General features: G+C 43.7%; 1 protein-coding gene across 2 annotated transcripts in view; it reads left to right on the top strand.

Moving 5' to 3' along the window:
* Positions 1–6,360: 6,360 nt before the first annotated feature.
* LOC124047557 (alpha-synuclein-like) overlaps positions 6,361–23,573 on the top strand; it is a 25,572-nt gene continuing 8,359 nt past the window's right edge. The window contains exon 1 of one of the 2 annotated variants that reach the window (XM_046367867.1): positions 6,361–6,823. In XM_046367867.1, the coding sequence (XP_046223823.1) occupies positions 6,703–6,823 (121 nt within the window). In that variant the 5' untranslated portion in view covers positions 6,361–6,702. The remainder of the gene's footprint in view (positions 6,824–23,573) is intronic. The other variant, XM_046367868.1, reaches the window with a different exon arrangement.

Raw genomic sequence — 23,573 nt, 5'->3', positions numbered from 1 at the left:
AAAGGCACAATGGGGGCATCTAGTGACCAAAAACCGGAACAACCCTGGCCAAATCCTGACACTACCTAAATACGGTTCCCAATCAGAGACAACGAGAATCACCTGACTCTGATTGAGAACCGCCTCAGGCAGCCAACCTCAGCTACACCCCTATTCAGCCGCAATCCCAATAACTACAAAAACCCAATACGAAATACCACAAAATAAACCCATGTCACACCCTGGCCTGACCAAATATATAACGAAACACAAAACACTATGACCAAGGCGTGACACTATATAATCAGAGGAAGTGTACCGGAGAGACAGACAGGTACTATATAATCAGTGCTAGTGTACCGGAGAGACAGACAGGTACTATATAATCAGTGGAAGTGTACTAGAGAGACAGACAGGTACTATATAATCAGTGATAGTGTACCGGAGAGACAGACAGGTACTATATAATCCGTGCTAGTGTACTGGAGAGACAGACAGGTACTATATAATCAGTAGAAGTGTACTAGAGAGACAGACAGGTACTATATAATCAGTGGAAGTGTACTAGAGAGACAGACAGGTACTATATAATCAGTGCTAGTGATTATCATAATGTGGGTAAACCCAGAAGTGCTCTTCAGGATGTAAACCCTCAGACAAAATACATTTAAGTTATGTCTCTGTCTCTGTCTCTCTGTCTCAGTCTCTCTGTCTCAGCCTCTCTGTCTCTACCTCTCTGTCTCTCTCCTACTCCTGCTGCACCTCTCACCATCCTCCTCTCTTTTTATCTCTTTCTTTTCCCTCTCCTCTCTTTACATCTCTCTGGCCGTCTGATTCCCCTACAAACTGTGAACCCAAATACGGATCCGTATTGCCGCCTGCCCCCTTTATCCCACAGAACCCTACAAACCCTCCCAAAATGAGCCTTTATCCCTTGACCCTTGACCCTGTGCCCCCCTACCCCCCTGCATTTAATTTTTAATTTTACCTTTATTTAACCAGGCAAGTCAGTTAAGAACATATTCTTATTTTCAATGACGGCCTGGGAACAGTGGGTTAACTGCCTGTTCGGGGCAGAAAGACAGATTTGTACCTTGTCAGCTTGGGGGTTTGAACTCGCAACCTTCCGGTTACTAGTCCAACGCTCTAACCACTAGGCTACGCTGCCGCCCCAATTGAGAGGCAAACACAAGGTGGTGCTCTTCAACTCCTGGGGGATGCACTTAGTGACCCCCACCTCACGCCTAGAAACGGTATGGTCTTGTGGTAGATAAGAGGGAAGAGAGAGAGTTAGTTTCACCTGGCAGAGTAGAGTTCAGTGCGTGAGTCTGTAGTGGGTGCATCTGTTGGTCTATAAGCCATGTGAGTGTACATACCGTGACTCCTCCCATGAGAAGAAAAATAACAAACAGGGGTCCTGAGATCCCCAAACGTTCCCAGGGGGAAAGGTGTGATTTAGTCAGGGAGTATGGGGCTGAAGCTCCTATTTTCCTTGGCTAAATAGATGTAGAATTTGGGACCGAATGTAGACCACTTAGGTCAGTTCTGACTTCCGTCAGTGTGCGGGAAGGGGTTGGAGCAGGTGTACAATGTGTGAGGTGGTGCCAAGGTGCGCCCAATTTACCTTTGACCTGGACTGAGTGTGAAGTAACCTCCTTCACTTCGTACGGCCTAGTCCACCTGGGTTCCAGCCACTTTCTCTTGTGGACTTTCACTCTCACCCAGTCTCCAACGTTTACCTTCAGTGGTGCTGTATCTTCCGGCAGTTCTCTCTCCTGGACCTTGCGAACCTGAGCAGAGAGAGCTGCAGAAAGTTTTCTCACATAGTCAGACATTACAATTTGTTGCACATCAAGGGCGGGCATATGACCTCCCTCCCTTGGTGGGCCAGGCATGACTCTTCCAGTCATTATCTCATGAGGAGAGAGATGGGTGCCTGACCCTGGTGAGGCTCTCATGGCCATCAACGCCAGGGGCAGGGCTTCAACCCATTTCAACTTCGACCCGGCACATACCTTAGCTATTTTTTTATTTAAGCGTTTGGTTCCCGCGTTCCACGAGACCTTGGTATTGTGGCCTATAAACAGACCCAAATTTGTGTGTGATGCCAAATCGCTCCTCCACCTTTCTCAGGTGCTGATTGCTGAAGTGGGAGCCATTGTCGGAACGGATTTGACGCGGAACCCCCTGGGTATGAGTTCAGTTTGCAGCCATTTAATGACTGATTTCGCATCCTCTCTCGCCGTTGGAATTGCCTCTACCCATTTGGAAAACCTATCCACCATCACTAATAGGTATCGTTTCCCATTAACCACATTATCCACCCCCATGTCTGTGTAATCTATGCTAATGTCCTGAAAACATGCGTTGGGTACTGGGTATGAGCCCATGGGTGTCTGATAGGGTTTCTTTGGGTTGTGGTCACCACAAATGTGGCATTCGTCGCAGAATAAGTCAGTCATGTCTTTCATGTGTGGATGCCACCATACGTGTGAGACCCTTTGCAGGGTTCTCAGTTTTCCCTCGTGTATGGGTCCATGCGCGTCTTTGATGAGTTCTGGACAAAGGTTCGCCACCAACCTTCCATCGTGGCATTGCCATAGACCATCAGGTCCCTTGGTGGCTCCCTTCTGGGCCCACACAGAGTACTCATAGGGTCCAGCGGCTGCCTGAACCTCTCCTATGTCAGTCCTCGTGAGTTCTGCATTAGGTGGAGGTGGCTGCAGTGTCATCTGTCGTGGGGTGTAACCTCCAGCTTTCTTTGCGGCAGTGTCTGCAGCGTCATTTTCCGCGCTGACCCTGTTTTTTAGTTGTTGGTATCCTCTGCATTTCATTATAACCACCTGTTCAACTATATTTCATTATAACCACCTGTTCAATAACCAACTGAAGTTATCATTTTTTCCATTTGTGTCTTGTGTTTGATGGGTAGATTCCCTGTTGTGGTAAAGTTTCTCCTCAGCCACTGCGGTCCATCTATGTGAACAGCCCCATGTGCATATGCTGAATCCGTGTAGATGTTGACTGTCTTCCCTTTGGACAGTATTAATGCTTGGGTCAGCCCGATGACTTCGGCCAGTTGTGCAGACGCCGGCTGAGGAATGATGGATGATTCGAGTGGCACGTGTGTGCCGTCCTGGAGCTGCTGCACCATTGCATAGTTTGTTTAGCGCCAAGATAGGATTGTGTCGAAGGGTACCAAAACATTACTGCAGCATTGAAGGTCCCCAAGAACACAGTGGCCTCCATCATTCTTAAATGAAAGAGGTTTGGAACCACCAAGACTCTGGCCGCCCGGCCAAACTGAGAAATTGGTCAGGGAGGTGACCAAGAACCCGATGGTCACTCTGACAGAGCTCCAGATTTCCTTTGTGGCGATGGGAGAACCTTCCAGAAGGACAAACATCTCTGCAGCACTCCAGCAGTCAGGCGAATGTTCACCTTCCAAAAGGCTAACGACCCTAAGCACACTGCCAAGGCAATGCATGAGTGGCTTCGGAACAAGTCTCTGAATGTCCTTGAGTGGCCCAGACTTGAGCGAACATCTCTGGAGAGACCTGAAAATAGCTGTGCAGCAACGCTCCCTATCCAACATGACAGAGCTTGAGAGGATCTGCAGAGAAGAATGGGAGAAACTCCCCAAATACAGGTGATCCAGCATGTAGCATCATACCCAAGGAAACTCTAGGTTGTAATCACTGCCAAAGATGCTTCAACAAAGTACTGAGTAAAGAGTCTGAATACTTATGTAAATGTGATATTTCATTTTCTTTTTGCAAAAATGTATAAAAACCTGTTTTTCTTTGATGTTATGGGGTATTGTGTGTAGATGATGAGGATAAAAAAATGTTTTAACCCATAAGGCTGTAACGTAACCAAATGTGGAAAAAGTAAATTAGTCTGAATTCTTTCCAAATGCATATATATATATATATATATATACACACACACAAATATATATATATATATATATATATATATATATATATATATATATATATATATATATATATATATATATATATATATATATACACACACACAAATATACATATATATATATATATACACACACACAAATACACACACACAAATATACATATATATATATATATACACACACACAAATATACATATATATATATATATATACACACACACAAATATACATATATATATATATATATATATATACACACACACAAATATACATATATATATATATATACACACACACAAATATACATATATATATATATATACACACACACACAAATATACATATATATATATATATAATATATACACACACACAAATATACATATATATATATATATACACACACACACAAATATACATATATATATATATATACACACACACAAAAACTGTGTTTTTGTATTTTAATGTGTGTGTGTATATATATATATATATATATATATATATATATATATATATATATATATATATATATATATATATACACACACATTAAAATACAAAAACACAGTCATGGTAAGCACAAATAAAACATCCCAAATCACCCATTGAGGCAGAGGGAGAGAGGAGAGAGAAAAAAATATTTTTTATAAAAGAGAAAAAGCTGTAGGAGACACAAGAGGGTATTTGAGACAGAGGACAAGTGAATATGTGGCATCTTCTAATTTGGCTGTGCAAGTCCTTAGCGTCCATTTTGTGACAGGAATGGATTCCAAGGTACTGCGTCATGATGCAGTGTGTATTATGGCCACTGGAGGGAGTGCCTCTGCACAGACATATACTGTGGATAGATTTAATGGTCTCAATATCAAATCATTCATGCGATTGTTTCCAATTAAAATGGTAGAAACAAAAATAGCTTCTTAATATAAGACCATTTCTTAAGCAGGAATTTGACTAAGACTGTCTTGGAGTGGTCTGAGTGGTGAGGGGAAAACTATAAATTAGCTGGGTAATGGGAAACCTAGTCTCTTGCACAACTGAATGCATTCAACCAAAATGTGTCTTCTGCATTTAACCCAATTGAATCAGGGAGGTATGTGGGGCTGCCTTAATCAACATCCATGTAGCAGTTGTTCTTGGGGATTTACCTGCCTTGCTTAATTAAGGGCAGAACAGCAGATTTTACCACCTTGCCATCTCAGGGATTTGGACCAGTGACTTTTCAGTTTATGGGACCAAATTCTCTTAACCGCTAGGCTACCCGCTGCCCCAGTTATTAGCAGAGAGGCTTAGAGCTCTCTTTCTTATTGGTCTATTAACTCATTTACTGCATGGTGATGTAGGGTTAGGGTTAGGGTTAGGGTTAGGGTTAGGGTTAGGGTTAGGGTTGATGTCACCATGGAATACCACAACTCCATCCTATCAAAACAGGCAGAAATGTAAGGTGGTCTTTTCAAACAGCTCTTGCAATAAAAGTACATTATCATAATTTTCACAATTTAACAGTCTTATTCCAACCTCATAGTGTGAAAATATATATAAAACACAGGAAAATCACATTTTTGACTACACTGAGCCTTTAAGAGAGGGGGTTGGGGGGTGCAAAGAGGGGGTGCAGGGGTGAGTCAGCATTTTGTCGTGCCACTGATAGAAAATGGCCGTCTGAATCGAAGCTATTGTCTATGGTCAGTTTCTCTTCTCTACTCCCCAAAGAATACACTTGCTCAGCCCCCTTGTACGGATGTGAAAGAATTGGACCAGACCCTCTTCGAATGGACTGGGTTAAAGAACATGGTGGCAGCTGAGTAAGGTCAGAGGTCAGAGGTGATGTCACAGCAGACTTTCAGGAAGTGTAGATTCAGCTAATAATACAATGGTAAACTGATCATTATAACTGCAGCATCATCATTAATTTGAATTTCCTTCCCTTTTCAGAACCCCAGCCATCTCAACACAGCCATCTCAACACAGCCATCTCAACACAGCCATCTCAACAAGCGCTCCAATCTATTTTCTTTATTAATCTAAATGATTTTCAGTTTCATCACATAAACCTCTGACAGAGCAACCTGCATATTAAATATGGAGTCAGCTAGCTTGAGGTCGCTCTGTGTGTGTGAGCAATGAGAGGGAGAGAGAGAGAGAGAGAGAGAGAGAGAGAGAGAGAGAGAGAGAGAGAGAGAGAGAGAGAGAGAGAGAGAGAGAGAGAGAGAGAGGGAGGGAAAGAGAGAGAGAGAGAGAGAGGGAGGGAGAGAGAGAGAGAGAGGAGAGAGAGAGAGAGAGAGAGAGAGAGAGAGAGAGAGAGAGAGAGAGAGAGAGAGAGAGAGAGAGAGAGAGAGAGAGAGAGAGAGAGAGAGAGAGAGAGAGAGAGAGAGAGAGAGAGAGAAGGGGAGGGGTTGGCTGCAGCGTGACTTAAATATGCTGCAGCAACCAGCAGGTTCTGTCTTTCTGTCGCTCGTTGTCTCCATCACATGCCCACCTGCTTCCTCTTTATTTCTCCCTAACACTTTCTCTTCTCTCTCTGTCGCTCAGTCTCTCTCTCCTCTTCTCTCTCAGTCTGCATACTGTAGCCCTGAAGTGCAGTCCTCTCTCTCTCTCCCTACTGCTCTCTCTCCATCTCTCTCTCTCTGCACCACTTGGAGGAGGAGTCACTGACACACACACTCTCTTTCTCACACACAACCTCTCTCACACACAGTCTGTGTGACCAGCTCAGCCAGCAGCCAGCAGCCAGCAGGCCCGTTTCAGAGCAGGGAAGCCCAGGAGAGACCTATCCCAGGATGGATGTACTGATGAAGGGGTTCAGCATGGCCAAGGAGGGGGTGGTGGCCGCTGCGGAGAAGACCAAGGCTGGGGTGGAGGGGGCAGCCGCTAAGACCAAGGAAGGTGTCATGTATGTAGGTAAGTGTACCAGCACCGCAATGAGTGTGTGAGTGTGTGTGTGAGCGCGATAAAGGGGTCCCATGGGTACACCAGTCTGGGACAGTAACAGTGAGGAAGGGGGAGGGGATGGGGTTGCCAAGGAGCAGAGGCAGAATACTGCAGAACTGGTGCAGAGAGAACGAGGAGGAGAGCGAGACAGAAAGAAAGAGATGGGGTGTGGTAGAGACAAGGATGAAGAAAATAGTAGAGGGACAGAGGAATGGAGTGAAGGAATCAGATTAAGAGATAAGGATAGAGAGGAGAAGAGAGAGGGGAAAAGATAGAGGATAGAGAGAGAGGATAGAGAGGAGGATAGAGATTATAGAGAGCATAGAGAGGAGGAGGAGGAGAGAGAGAGAGAGAGAGAGAGAGAGAGAGAGAGAGAGAGAGAGAGAGAGAGAGAGAGAGAGAGAGAGAGAGAGAGAGAGAGAGAGAGAGAGAGAGAGAGAGAGAGAGAGAGAGGATACAGAGTAGGATAGAGAGGATACAGAGGAGGGGGAGAAAGGAGGAGAGAGAGGAGGATAGAGAGGTTAGAGAGGATAGAGATGATAGAGAGAATAGAGAGGAGGAGAGAGAGAGGATAGAGATGATAGAGAGAATAGGGAGGAGGAGGAGAGAGAGAGGATAGATATGATAGAAAGAATAGGGAGGAGGAGGATAGAGATGATAGAGAGAATAGGGAGGAGGAGAGAGGATAGAGAGGATAGAGAGAATAGGGAGGCGGAGGAGAGAGGATAGAGAGGATAGAGAGAATAGGGAGGAGGAGGAGAGAGAGGTTAGAGAGGATAGAGATGATAGAGAGAATAGGGAGGAGGAGGAGAGAGGATAGAGAGGATAGAGAGAATAGGGAGGAGGAGAGAGGATAGAGAGGATAGAGAGAATAGGGAGGAGGAGGAGAGAGGATAGAGAGGATAGAGAGGATAGAGATGATAGAGAGAATAGGGAGGAGGAGGAGGAGGAGAGAGGATAGAGAGGATAGAGAGAATAGGGAGGAGGAGGAGAGAGGATAGAGAGGATAGAGAGAATAGGGAGGAGGAGGAGAGAGGATAGAGAGGATAGAGATAATAGGGAGGAGGATAGAGAGGATAGAGAGGATAGAGAGAATAGGGAGGAGGAGGATAGAGAGGATAGAGATGATAGAGAGAATAGAGAGGAGAGAGAGAGAGAGAGAGAGAGAGAGAGAGAGAGAGAGAGAGAGAGAGAGAGAGAGAGAGAGAGAGAGAGAGAGAGAAAGAGAGCTAGAAGAGAGGAGGGGAGAGAGGGGAAGATGTAGTGTGACATTGGTGGGACTGCAGCCGTTCATAAGAGCGCTATAACATGTTATAACCTAGATAAGACCATGCCAAGGCTGCTACCACCAGACCACAGTACTGTGAGAGGTTGATTCTGTGAGAAGGGATTCACCAGTGTGTGTGTGAGTGTGTATGTGCGTCACTGCTCAAGGTTAGCCTGTGTGAGGGCCAAAGGGTGTGCGCTAGGAACAGGGTACACACACACAGGCTTGACCCCTCAGTCTGACAGTTACAGCTAACACTACAGAATAATGGGATGGAACCTGGTGGAACGTGTGTGTGTGTGTTTATTATTTATGAGTGGCAGGGTGGGGGGCAAGGATAAGGATCAGCTGAGCATTGCAGCAATCCTCTCTTCCTGGTATGTGTGTGTGTGTGTGTGTGTGTGTGTGTGTGTGTGTGTGTGTGTGTGTGTGTGTGTGTGTGTGTGTGTGTGTGTGTGTGTGTGTGTGTGTGTGTGTGTGTGTGTGTGTGTGTGTGTGTGTGTGTGTGTGTGTGTGTGTGTGTGTGTGTGTGTGTGTGTGTGTGTGTGTGTGTGTGTGTGTGTGTGTGTGTGTGTGTCTGCATGCTGCAGGCCAGTGTGTGACTGCTGATGACTAACTACCTTCCTCTGCCTTCAGAGTCTGCAGCCAGGGAACAGACAGAGGGAGCGACGGGCAGAGAGAGATAGAGGGGGGGTGCAATTACATTAATTGGCTCAGTTCAATGTTTATACATAGCCAGATCAATGACGATTTATACTGAACAAAAATATAAATGCAACATGCAACAATTTCTACAATTTTACTGAGTTACAGTTCATATAAGGAAATAATTTAAATAAATTCATTAGACCCTTATCTATGGATTTCACATGACTGGGAATACAGATATGCATCTGTTGGTCACAGATATCTTGTAAAAAATGGGCCTCGCAATTAGCCTCAGGAACTCATCACGGTATTTCTGTGCATTCAAATTGCCATCGATAAAAGGAAATTGTGGTCGTTGTGCGTAACTTATGTCTGCCCGTACCATAACCCCACTGCCACCATGGGGCACTCAGTTCACAACGTTGACATCAGAAAACTGCTCGTCCACACAACGCTGTACACGTGGTCTGCCGTTGTGAGGTCAGTTGGACGTACTGCCAAATTCTCTAAAATGACATTGGAGGCGGCTTATGGTAGAGAAATTAACATTCAATTCTCTAGCAACAGTTCTGGTGGACAGTCCTGCAGTCAGCGGGCCAATTGCACGCTCCCTCAAAACTTGAGACATCTGTGGCCTTGTGTTGTGTGACAACACTGCACATTTTAGAGTGGCCTTTTATTGTCCCCAGCACAAGTGGTACTTGTGTAAGTAGCATGCTGGTTAGTCAACTTCTTGATATGCCACACCTGTCAACTGGATGGATTCTTTTACAAAGGAGAAATGCTCACTAACAGGGATGCAAACAAATTTGTGCACAAAACTCTAGATACATTTTTGGAATCTTTCATTTCAGATTTTGAAACATGGAAGCATCACTTTACATGTTGTGTTTATCTTTTTGGTCTGTGTACATTTTTCAAAAGGCACTCGCACATCTGAGCAATCTTATTTGCAGGTGCCTGGTAACAGTTGAACAAGACGAAGGAAAAAGGAAACCGCACACTGCTCTTGATAGTATCACTGATCTTTAATAAGGTTACATATCGGCCTCACGGCCTTCGTCAGAGCTTATGTGAATTTTTTATATTAGCACCCTTATGTGGACCTCGTCCCTCCCACATCCGTTCCACACATCGAAAAGGGTTGGAGGCGAAGGAAAACAAATAAGTGCTGCCAAATATAACAACATGCGTTTCATAAATATTACAAAAGTGTATAAATAAGATGTATGAAACACGTCTGTAAAACCACAATGAGGACATGGCAAGTTTTCATTAATGATTGGGTACATCGTATGAAAGAGAGAGAGAGAGAGAGAGAGAGAGAGAGAGAGAGAGAGAGAGAGAGAGAGAGAGAGAGAGAGAGAGAGAGAGAGAGAGAGAGAGAGAGAGAGAGAGAGAGAGAGAGAGAGAGAGAGAGAGAGAGAGAGAATAGACCCTGGAACTACGTCATTGAGCTGGCTGCTTCCCGCCCCATGGCTTAGAGATGGACAGATGGAGAAAGAGATGGATAGATGGAGAAATAGATGGATAGATGGAGAAAGAGATGGATATATGGAGAAAGAGATGGACAGATGGAGAAAGAGATGGACAGATGGAGAAAGAGATGGAGAAAGAGATGGACAGATGGAGAAAGAGATGGATAGATGGAGAAAGAGATGGACAGATGGAGAAAGAGATGGAGAAAGAGATGGACAGATGGAGAAAGAGATGGACAGATGGAGAAAGAGATGGAGAAAGAGATGGAGAAAGAGATGGAGAAAGAGATGGAGAAAGAGATGGATAGATGGAGAAAGAGATGGATAGATGGAGAAAGAGATGGAGAAAGAGATGGACAGATGGAGAAAGAGATGGACAGATGGAGAAAGAGATGGATAGATGGAGAAAGAGATGGAGAAAGAGATGGACAGATGGAGAAAGAGATGGATAGATGGAGAAAGAGATGGATAGATGGAGAAAAAGATGGATAGATGGAGAAAGAGATGGACAGATGGAGAAAGAGATGGATAGATGGAGAAAGAGATGGATAGATGAAGAAAAAGATGGATAGATGGAGAAAGAGATGGAGAAAGAGATGGACAGATGGAGAAAGAGATGGACAGATGGAGAAAGAGATGGAGAAAGAGATGGACAGATAGAGAGAGGTTCGGTGAAGGGGGTGCTTACATTTGTGTAACCTGTACAAGTGTGTGGTGAGGAAATGTATTTTGTGGATATCCCACTCCGAGAGATCAGCCATTATTCAGCAATTAGGGTTAAGTACCTTCCCCAAGGGCAGATCGACATATTTATTTCCCCTTATAACTTCACTAGTGACCTTTCGGTTACAGGCCCAATACTCTTACCGCTATGCTACCTGCCAGAGGGTTCATGTTCGTGAAAACCTACTGTATCTACACAGCATACCACCCTGCATACTGCTTCTGAAGCTAAGCAGGGTTGGTCCTGGTCAGTTCCTGGATGGAAGACCAGATGCTGCTGGAAATTGTGTGTTGGAGGGCCAGTAGGAGGCACTCTTTCCTCTGATCTAAAAAAATATATATATATCCCAATGCCTCAAGGCAGTGATTGGGGACACTGCCCTGTGTCGGGTGCTGTCTTTCGGATGGGACGTTAAACGGGTGTCCTGACTCTCTGAGGTCATTAAAGATCCCATGGCACTTATCGTAAGAGTAGGGGTGTTAACCCCGGTGTCCTGGCTAAATTCCCAATCTGGCCCTCAAACCATCACAGTCACCTAATAAACCCCAGTTTACAATTGGCTCATTCATCCCCCTCCTCTCCCCTGTAACTATTCCCCAGGTTGTTGCTGCAAATGAGAACGTGTTCTCAGTCAACTTACCTGGTAAAATAACGGATAAATAAAATTTAAAAAGACAGGTCCTCAAGTGGAAGGGTGACGGTTCTATGTGGAACCGTAATGACTCTTTTAGTGATAATTAAAATGCAGGGCCAACAGCCCATTAGAATATTTTGGGACATGGTTTACTCAAGCTCTTTTTGTGCAACCGGGAATGAGAGTGTCATTCCAGTTTATCTAGTGTGTTGTGTTACGCCATCAATCGTCATGTCATTTTATAGCTATTGACAATGTCCTGTGAAAGATTTGCAGATGGCTTTGTGTCAATAAAGGTTTCTTTATAGCATCATACAAGTTCCATTTAGAACCTTATGTGCAAGGTTCTTTATAGAACCTTCAAAAAACCGTTCTGTACAGTGCCAAAAATGGATGCGCTGTGGTTACAAGCCAAAGAACCCTTATTTGGCACTATATTTTTTTTTACTTGTGTGTGTAATCTATCAACTGAGACTGCAGACGTGTGTGTGTGTGTGTGTGTGTGTGTGTGTGTGTGTGTGTGTGTGTGTGTGTGTGTGTGTGTGTGTGTGTGTGTGTGTGTGTGTGTGTGTGTGTGTGTGTGTGTGTGTGTGTGTGTGTGTGTGTGTGTGTGTGTGTGTGTGTGTGTGTGTGTGTGTGCTCATATGGTCATTGGCTGCAGAGGTGCTCTCTTTCAGGGGTATACCCTGCTGCTAAACAGCTATAAAAAGAACACTGTATTGGTCTGGATACTGTAGACCAGGGAAGGGCAACTGATGGGGGTGGGGGCCACAAAAAATATGAACTCATTATGAGGGTCCGCAATATGTACCCAGATCCATACCCACACATAAAGTCAGCGTTTGGGGGCCCTAAGTTACATTTTGTTAACCATTTTAGCGGCCCCCCTCTTGACAGGGAGAGAAAACAGTAACATGTTAGAATTATTTCCTGGAATTCTACTCATTTTGCCATGAGGTGGAGATAATGTTTTAATTTTGCCATGAGGTGGAGATAATGTTTTAATTTTGCCATGAGGTGGAGATAATGTTGTAATTTTGCCATGAGGTGGAGATAATGTTTTAATTTTGCCTTGAGGTGGAGATAATTTTTTAATTTTGCCATGAGGTGGAGATAATGTTTTAATTTTGCCATGAGGTGGAGATAATGTTTTAATTTTACCATGAGGTGGAGATAATGTTTTAATTTTTGCCATGGGCTGGAGATAATGTTTTAATTTTGCCATGGGCTGGAGATAATGTTTTCATTTTGCCATGGGCTGGAGATAATGTTTTCATTTTGCCATGGGCTGGAGATAATGTTTTCATTTAGCCATGGGCTTGAGATAATGTTTTCATTTTGCCATGGGCTGGAGATAATGTTTTCATTTTGGCATGAGGTGGAGATAATGTTTTCATTTTGCCATGGGCTGGAGATAATGTTTTTTCATTTTGCCATGAGGTGGAGATAATGTTTACATTTTGCCATGGGCTGGAGATAATGTTTTCATTTAGCCATGGGCTTGAGATAATGTTTTTCATTTTGCCATGAGGTGGAGATAATGTTTTCATTTTGCCATGAGGTGGAGATAATGTTTTCATTTTGCCATGGGCTGGAGATAATGTTTTCATTTTGCCATGGGGTGGAGATAATGTTTTCATTTTGCCATGGGGTGGAGATAATGTTTTCATTTTGCCATGAGGTGGAGATAATGTTTTCATTTTGCCATGAGGTGGAGATAATGTTTTCATTTTGCCATGGGGTGGAGATAATGTTTTCATTTTGCCATGGGGTGGAGATAATGTTTTCATTTTGCCATGGGGTGGAGATAATGTTTTCATTTAGCCATGGGGTGGAGATAATGTTTTCATTTTGCCATGCGGTGGAGATAATGTTTTCATTTTGCCATGAGGTGGAGATAATGTTTTCATTTTGCCATGAGGTGGAGATAATGTTTTCATTTTGCCATGAGGTGGAGATAATGTTTTCATTTTGCCATGGGGTGGAGATAATGTTTTTCAGTTTTGAACATGATATCTGTGATTAACAAAATCGGTGATTTGACCATTATTACTACAAGTGTAGTTAGCTGGCTAGGCTAACTTACCGATCTAAAAAATGTTAGCTGACATGGGCTAATTGAGTGACTGTCAGTGACCGACATAACAGCCGAAAAACTGCTGCTGCACAACCACATTTAGACAATTGCACCTTTTGTAGTCTAATATTCTAACACAACATTAGGTTGAACCTTTTGTAGTCTAATATTCTAACACAACATTAGGTTGCACCTTTTGTAGTCTAATATTCTAACACAACATTAGGTTGCACCTTTTGTAGTCTAATATTCTAACACAACATTAGGTTGCACCTTTTGTAGTCTAATATTCTAACACAACATTAGGTTGAACCTTTTGTAGTCTAATATTCTAACACAACATTAGGTTGCACCTTTTGTAGTCTAATATTCTAACACAACATTAGGTTGCACCTTTTGTAGTCTAATATTCTAACACAACATTAGGTTGAACCTTTTGTAGTCTAATATTCTAACACAACATTAGGTTGCACCTTTTGTAGTCTAATATTCTAACACAACATTAGGTTGAAAGCCCGACTGAGTTCCAAAAAATAAAACAAATACAAAATTGGAAATTGATCTCTGCTAGTTGTCCATCCCTGTCATAGATAATCCAATATATTTCCATTGACAAAAACATTTTTCAATATCTATATAGTAGACTGATTTCCCCCAAAATATATATTTATATTATTATAGAATTTGGGGGTAAATTGATAAGCAGGCCTACCAAAGGGGGGCCCATACCTGCTGTCGACAGACAGACGGTCACACACTCACACTGTACGAATCCTCATGTACACACACACAGGAAGTTGTCCAGTGTGAAATGAAATGAACACTGAGAGTGTTAAATCAACATTGAAAGTGTTGAATCTGTGGACCCATAGATTGGAGCTGGAACAATGTTAGATTAACACTTCGCTTAGTGTAAAGACCTTATTTCCCAGAGTGCCTTGCCTTTTGAGTGAATTGTAGAGTTAGCGCCCATGACTGTATTTGTTAGTGACAGACAGAGGAGACTGGTGGGAGAAGATATAGGAGGTGGTTTCATGTCTTTGATACTGTTCCATTCATTCCATTCCAGACATTACAATGAGTCAGTCCCTCCTCCTATAGCTCATCCCACCAGCCTCCACTGGTGACAGACACATGGTTGTTGCATTCATCCATTTGAAGTCCTATGGATTTATCAAAACAATGTCTAAACAATGTCTAAACACAACCCGATACCATATGTATCTGGAGGGCCTAGTTTTACCCTAGTAGAGGTGGTTGAAACTCATAGGCATCACGTTGAACCAACACCACACCATCATATGTATCTGGAGGGCCTAGTTTTACCCTAGTAGAGGTGGTTGAAACTCATAGGCATCACGTTGAACCAACACCACACCATCATATGTATCTGGAGGGCCTAGTTTTACCCTAGTAGAGGTGGTTGAAACTCATAGGCATCACGTTGAACCAACACCACACCATCATATGTATCTGGAGGGCCTAGTTTTACCCTAGTAGAGGTGGTTGAAACTCATAGGCATCACGTTGAACCAACACCACACCATCATATTTATCTGGAGGGCCTAGTTTTACCCTAGTAGAGGTGGTTGAAACTCATAGGCATCACGAACCAACACCACACCATCATATTTATTGAACCGTTGAACCAACACCACACCATCATATTTATCTGGAGGGCCTAGTTTTACCCTAGTAGAGGTGGTTGAAACTCATAGGCATCACGTTGAACCAACACCACACCATCATATTTATCTGGAGGGCCTAGTTTTACCCTAGTAGAGGTGGTTGAAACTCATAGGCATCACGTTGAACCAACACCACACCATCATATTTATCTGGAGGGCCTAGTTTTACCCTAGTAGAGGTGGTTGAAACTCATAGGCATCACGTTGAACCAACACCACACCATCATATTTATCTGGAGGGCCTAGTTTTACCCTAGTAGAGGTGGTTGAAACTCATAGGCATCACGTTGAACCAACACCACACCATCATATTTATCTGGAGGGCCTAGTTTTACCCTAGTAGAGGTGGTTGAAACTCATAGGCATCACGTTGAACCAACACCACACCATCATATTTATCTGGAGGGCCTAGTTTTACCCTAGTAGAGGTGGTTGAAACTCATAGGCATCACGTTGAACCAACACCACACCATCATATTTATCTGGAGGGCCTAGTTTTACCCTAGTAGAGGTGGTTGAAACTCATCTAGGCATCACGTTGAACCAACACCACACCATCATATTTATCTGGAGGGCCTAGTTTTACCCTAGTAGAGGTGGTTGAAACTCATAGGCATCACGTTGAACCAACACCACACCATCATATTTATCTGGAGGGCCTAGTTTTACCCTAGTAGAGGTGGTTGAAACTCATAGGCATCACGTTGAACCAACACCACACCATCATATTTATCTGGAGGGCCTAGTTTTACCCTAGTAGAGGTGGTTGAAACTCATAGGCATCACGTTGAACCAACACCACACCATCATATTTATCTGGAGGGCCTAGTTTTACCCTAGTAGAGGTGGTTGAAACTCATAGGCATCACGTTGAACCAACACCACACCATCATATTTATCTGGAGGGCCTAGTTTTACCCTAGTAGAGGTGGTTGAAACTCATAGGCATCACGTTGAACCAACACCACACCATCATATTTATCTGGAGGGCCTAGTTTTACCCTAGTAGAGGTGGTTGAAACTCATAGGCATCACGTTGAACCAACACCACACCATCATATTTATCTGGAGGGCCTAGTTTTACCCTAGTAGAGGTGGTTGAAACTCATAGGCATCACGTTGAACCAACACCACACCATCATATTTATCTGGAGGGCCTAGTTTTACCCTAGTAGAGGTGGTTGAAACTCATAGGCATCACGTTGAACCAACACCACACCATCATATTTATCTGGAGGGCCTAGTTTTACCCTAGTAGAGGTGGTTGAAACTCATAGGCATCACGTTGAACCAACACCACACCATCATATTTATCTGGAGGGCCTAGTTTTACCCTAGTAGAGGTGGTTGAAACTCATAGGCATCACGTTGAACCAACACCACACCATCATATTTATCTGGAGGGCCTAGTTTTACCCTAGTAGAGGTGGTTGAAACTCATAGGCATCACGTTGAACCAACACCACACCATCATATTTATCTGGAGGGCCTAGTTTTACCCTAGTAGAGGTGGTTGAAACTCATAGGCATCACGTTGAACCAACACCACACCATCATATTTATCTGGAGGGCCTAGTTTTACCCTAGTAGAGGTGGTTGAAACTCATAGGCATCACGTTGAACCAACACCACACCATCATATTTATCTGGAGGGCCTAGTTTTACCCTAGTAGAGGTGGTTGAAACTCATAGGCATCACGTTGAACCAACACCACACCATCATATTTATCTGGAGGGCCTAGTTTTACCCTAGTAGAGGTGGTTGAAACTCATAGGCATCACGTTGAACCAACACCACACCATCATATTTATCTGGAGGGCCTAGTTTTACCCTAGTAGAGGTGGTTGAAACTCATAGGCATCACGTTGAACCAACACCACACCATCATATTTATCTGGAGGGCCTAGTTTTACCCTAGTAGAGGTGGTTGAAACTCATAGGCATCACGTTGAACCAACACCACACCATCATATTTATCTGGAGGGCCTAGTTTTACCCTAGTAGAGGTGGTTGAAACTCATAGGCATCACGTTGAACCAACACCACACCATCATATTTATCTGGAGGGCCTAGTTTTACCCTAGTAGAGGTGGTTGAAACTCATAGGCATCACGTTGAACCAACACCACACCATCATATTTATCTGGAGGGCCTAGTTTTACCCTAGTAGAGGTGGTTGAAACTCATAGGCATCACGTTGAACCAACACCACACCATCATATGTATCTGGAGGGCCTAGTTTTACCCTAGTAGAGGTGGTTGAAACTCATAGGCATCACGTTGAACCAACACCACACCATCATATTTATCTGGAGGGCCTAGTTTTACCCTAGTAGAGGTGGTTGAAACTCATAGGCATCACGTTGAACCAACACCACACCATCATATGTATCTGGAGGGCCTAGTTTTACCCTAGTAGAGGTGGTTGAAACTCATAGGCATCACGTTGAACCAACACCACACCATCATATGTATCTGGAGGGCCTAGTTTTACCCTAGTAGAGGTGGTTGAAACTCATAGGCATCACGTTGAACCAACACCACACCATCATATTTATCTGGAGGGCCTAGTTTTACCCTAGTAGAGGTGGTTGAAACTCATAGGCATCACGTTGAACCAACACCACACCATCATATTTATCTGGAGGGCCTAGTTTTACCCTAGTAGAGGTGGTTGAAACTCATAGGCATGAACCAACACCACACCATCATATTTATCTGAACCAACACCACACCATCATATTTATCTGGAGGGCCTAGTTTTACCCTAGTAGAGGTGGTTGAAACTCATAGGCATCACGTTGAACCAACACCACACCATCATATTTATCTGGAGGGCCTAGTTTTACCCTAGTAGAGGTGGTTGAAACTCATAGGCATCACGTTGAACCAACACCACACCATCATATTTATCTGGAGGGCCTAGTTTTACCCTAGTAGAGGTGGTTGAAACTCATAGGCATCACGTTGAACCAACACCACACCATCATATTTATCTGGAGGGCCTAGTTTTACCCTAGTAGAGGTGGTTGAAACTCATAGGCATCACGTTGAACCAACACCACACCATCATATTTATCTGGAGGGCCTAGTTTTACCCTAGTAGAGGTGGTTGAAACTCATAGGCATCACGTTGAACCAACACCACACCATCATATGTATCTGGAGGGCCTAGTTTTACCCTAGTAGAGGTGGTTGAAACTCATAGGCATCACGTTGAACCAACACCACACCATCATATTTATCTGATGAGTTGTGCATAATAAGACTGAGATGAATCCTGCTGGAAAACACCAAGAAACACTACATGATGTGTAGAGGGAACACAGCAAGTTCTCCTGTGTTCCATAAACCAAATTAACACAGTGTTAAATCAACACTGAACTGGTTGAAACTGGGGACCTATATAGACACCGGGACGGTGTTAAATTAACGCACTGCTTTAGTGGAAAGCCGTATTCAAATACGCCTTGCTTTTCGAGTACATTGTAGAGTTACCACCCATGACTTTAGTTGTTAGTGACAGACAGAGGAGACTGGTGGGAGAAGATATAGGAGGTGGTTTCATGTCTTTGATACTGTTCCATTCATTCCATTCCAGACATTACAATGAGTCAGTCCCTCCTCCTATAGCTCATCCCACCAGCCTCCACTGGTGACAGACACATGGTTATTGCGTTCATCCATTTGCAGTCCTATGGAGTTCACAAAGTGAGATCCTAGGCAAACATCTTATCATAAATATGTATATTTAACACAGTACCATAAGTATTTCATAAGGCCCTATTTTGAGGGCCTACTTTTATGCTAATAGAGGGGCCTGAAACGTCAACTCTAACTAACTGATTGGATTAGTTTAGAAACATTTAGAGTACCAGTCAAAAGTTTGGACACACCTACTCATTCACGGGTCTTTCTTTATTTGAACTATTTTCTACATTGTAGAATAATAATGAAGACATTAAATCTATGAAATAACACATATGGAATCATGTAGTAACCAAAACAGTGTTAAACATATCAAAATATATTTTAGATTTGAGATTCTTCAAAGTAGGCATCTTTTGCCTTGATGATAGCTTTGCACACTCTTGGAATTCTCTCAACCAGCTTCACCTGGAATGCTTTTCCAACAGTCTTGAAGGAGTTACAACATATGCTGAGAACTTGTTGGCTTCTTTTCCTTTACTCTGTGGTCCAACTCATCCCAAACCATCTCAATTGGGTTGAGGTCGGGTGATTGTGGAGGCCAGGTCATTTGATGCAGCCCTTCATCACTTTCCTTCTTGGTGAAATAGCCCTTACACAGCCTGTAGGTGTGTTGGTTCATTGTCCTGTTGAAAAACAAATGATAGTGCCACTAAGCGCAAACAAGACGGGATGGTGTATCGCTGCAGAATGCTGTTGTAGCCATGCTGGTTAAGTTTGCCTTGAAGTCTAAATAAATCACACCTCCTCCTCCATGCTTCACAGTAGGAACCACACATGCAGAGATGATCCATTCACCTACTCCGTGTTTCACAAAGACAGCGGTTGGAACCAAAAATCTCAAATTTGGACCTATCCACCAGTCTAATGTCCGTTGCTCGTGTTTCTTGGCCCAAGCAAGTCTCTTCTTATTATTGGCGTCCTTTAGTAGTGGTTTCTTTGCAGCAATTCAACCATGAAGGCCTGATTCACACAGTCTCCTCTGGACAGTTGATGTTGAGATGTGTCTGTTACTTGAACTATGAAGCATTTATTTGGGCTGCAATTTCTGGGTCTTCCTTTCCTGTGACGATCCTCGTGAGAGCCAGTTTCATCATAGCACTTGATGATTTTTACGACTGCACTTGAAGAAACTTTCAGTGATGTACTGGGCCATACGCACTACCCTCTGTAGAGCCTTGCAGTCGGAGGCCGAGCAGTTGCCATACCAGGCAGTGATTCAACCAGTTAGGATGCTCTCGATGGTGCAGCTGTAGAACCTTTTGAAGATCTGAGGACCCATGCCAAATCTTTTCAGTCTCCTGAGGGGAAATAGGCTTTGTCGTGCCCTCTTCACGACTCTCTTGGTGTGTTCGTGGAGCATAAGATTAATCAATCAATCAGTGTACATGCACAAACATAGATATTGAAACAAACAACTCTGAAAATCAACCTGCAATAAAGCATGCTGGGAAATTGATAAAGATAGGTGTGGTTTTTGGTTTAAAGTGACGTGTATGAGTTTCAGGCCCCTGTATTGATGTTAAACTAGGCCCTGAAAATAAGGCATAATGAAATATGTATGGCATTGATGTTAAACATTCTAAATAAATAACATATTCACTTAGGATGTAATTTGGTGAGGTCTTCAGGACTGTAGATGGATGAATGCAACAAGGACTAACAAATACAGTCATGGGTGACAGCTACAATTTACTTGAAAGGTACTCTGGGAAATATCTGAATAATGTTTTACACTAAGCAGTGTGTTCATTTAACAATGTTCTGGTGTCTATATGGGTCCACAGACAACACTTTCAGTATTAATTTAACAATGTTCTGGTGTCTATATGGGTCCACAGACAACACTTTCAGTATTAATTTAACAATGTTCTGGTGTCTATATGGGTCCACAGACAACACTTTCAGTATTAATTTAACAATGTTCTGGTGTCTATATGGGTCCACAGACTCAACACTTTCAGTGTTGATTCAACACTGTCAATGTTGTTGTTGTTTTTCACACTAGAGAATTTGCTGTGCACATACACGCGTAATAGATAGAAGCTGTACCCAGGAGTGGTGTTCCTCTGACTCAGAGAAGTCAACTTTGTCCCAGCCATGCTGCAATGTGTGTGTGTGCCACTGTGCGTATTGGTGTGTGTCTGCTGCAGCACTGCGCAGCTCGTCACGTGGCTCACAGAGAGCGAGAAGCGTGCAGGGACAAAGAGAGAGAGGGGTATGACAGAAAGAAAACAAGAGAGAAACAGGAGATAGATGAAGTGAGGCATCTGCGGTTCTGAGAGAGTGTGGAGGAGAGAGAAAGAGGGCGGGAAGAGAGAGAGGTACTGTAGAGAGAGAACGCGAGAGTACTCATATCCAGTCAACTGTGTGCTATGGAACATGTGTTTTTGTATGTGAAATAGATATATCATTCTACTGGTTATGTGAAATAGATATATCATTCTACTGGTTATGTGAAATAGATATATCATTCTACTGGTTATGTGAAATAGATATATAATTATACTGGTTATTTGAAATAGATATATAATTCTACTGGTTATGTGAAATAGATATATAATTATACTGGTTATTTGAAATAGATATATAATTGTACTGGTTATGTGAAATAGATATATCATTCTACTGGTTATGTGAAATAGATATATCATTCTACTGGTTATGTGAAATAGATATATAATTGTACTGGTTATGTGAAATAGATATATAATTCTACTGGTTATGTGAAATAGATATATCATTGTACTGGTTATGTGAAATAGATATATCATTCTACTGGTTATGTGAAATAGATATATAATTCTACTGGTTATGTGAAATAGATATATAATTCTACTGGTTATGTGAAATAGATATATCATTGTACTGGTTATGTGAAATAGATATATCATTCTACTGGTTATGTGAAATAGATATATAATTCTACTGGTTATGTGAAATAGATATATAATTGTACTGGTTATGTGAAATAGATATATAATTGTACTGGTTATGTGAAATAGATATATCATTGTACTGGTTATATGAAATAGATATATCATTCTACTGGTTATGTGAAATAGATATATAATTCTACTGGTTATGTGAAATAGATATATCATTGTACTGGTTATGTGAAATAGATATATCATTCTACTGGTTATGTGAAATAGATATATCATTCTACTGGTTATGTGAAATAGATACATAATTACACCGTTATTTTTCTGGATTTGCTTGTGCATCATCCTTGTAGGCTCTCTCTTTCTCTCCATCCCCCCTCCCTCTATTTATTTTTATCTCTATCCCTCCCTTCTTCCTTCCCTCTATCCAGCTGGTTGCATAACGACTATTTAATCAGCCTAGGAATGTATAGTACTGTAACGTCAGAGAGAGAGAGAGAAACAAAGAGAGAGAGGGGTGAGGGAGAGAGGGGTGAGGGAGGAGAGAGAGGGGGAGGAGAGAGAGGGAGGGGGAGAGAGGGGGGAGGAGAGAGGGGGGGGAGGGGGGGGAGAGAGGGGGAGGAGAGAGGGGGGAGGAGAGAGAGGGAGGGGGAGAGAGGGGGGGAGGAGAGGGGGGGAGGGGGTGAGGGAGAGGGGGGGGAGAGAGGGGGGGGGAGAGAGAGGGGGAGGAGAGAGGGGGAGGAGAGAGAGGGAGGGGGAGAGAGGGGGAGGAGAGAGGGGGGGAGAGAGGGGGGGAGGAGAGAGGGGGGAGGAGAGAGAGGGAGGGGGAGAGAGGGGGTGAGGGAGAGAGGGGGGAGAGAGAGGGGGAGGAGAGAGAGGGGGAGGAGAGAGGGGGGAGGAGAGAGAGAGAGAGGGGGAGAGAGAGGGGGGGAGAGAGGGGGAGGAGAGAGAGAAACAAAGAGAGAGAGGGGTGAGGGAGAGAGGGGGGGGAGAGAGAGGGGGAGGAGAGAGAGGGGGGAGGAGAGAGGGGGAGGAGAGAGAGAAACAAAGAGAGAGAGGGGTGAGGGAGAGAGGGGGGGGGGAGAGAGAGGGGGAGGAGAGAGAGGGGGGAGGAGAGAGGGGGGAGGAGAGAGAGAAACAAAGAGAGAGAGGGGGAGGAGAGAGGGGGAGGAGAGAGGGGGGGAGAGAGAGGGGGAGGAGAGAGGGGGGAGAGAGAGAGAGACAAAGAGAGAGAGGGGTGAGGGAGAGAGAGAGAAACAAAGAGAGAGAGGGGGAGGAGAGAGGGGGGAGAGAGAGAGAGAGACAAAGAGAGAGAGGGGTGAGGGAGAGAGAGAGAAACAAAGAGAGAGAGGGGGAGGAGAGAGAGAGGGGGGGGGAGAGAGAGAGACAAAGAGAGAGAGGGGTGAGGGAGAGAGAGAGAAAACAAAGAGAGAGAGGGGGGAGGAGAGAGGGGGGAGGAGAGAGAGAGACAAAGAGAGAGAGGGGTGAGGGAGAGAGGGGGGGAGAGAGAGAGAAACAAAGAGAGAGAGGGGTGAGGGAGAGAGAGAGAAACAAAGAGAGAGATGGGGGGAGGAGAGAGGGGGGGAGGAGAGAGAGAGACAAAGAGAGAG

This window comes from Oncorhynchus gorbuscha, linkage group LG11, assembly GCF_021184085.1.
Source record: "Oncorhynchus gorbuscha isolate QuinsamMale2020 ecotype Even-year linkage group LG11, OgorEven_v1.0, whole genome shotgun sequence".
In the NCBI taxonomy this organism is placed as follows: Eukaryota; Metazoa; Chordata; class Actinopteri; order Salmoniformes; family Salmonidae; genus Oncorhynchus; species Oncorhynchus gorbuscha.
Note: the sequence above shows the minus strand (reverse complement) of the source record. Positions and strands in the feature narration are given on the sequence as shown.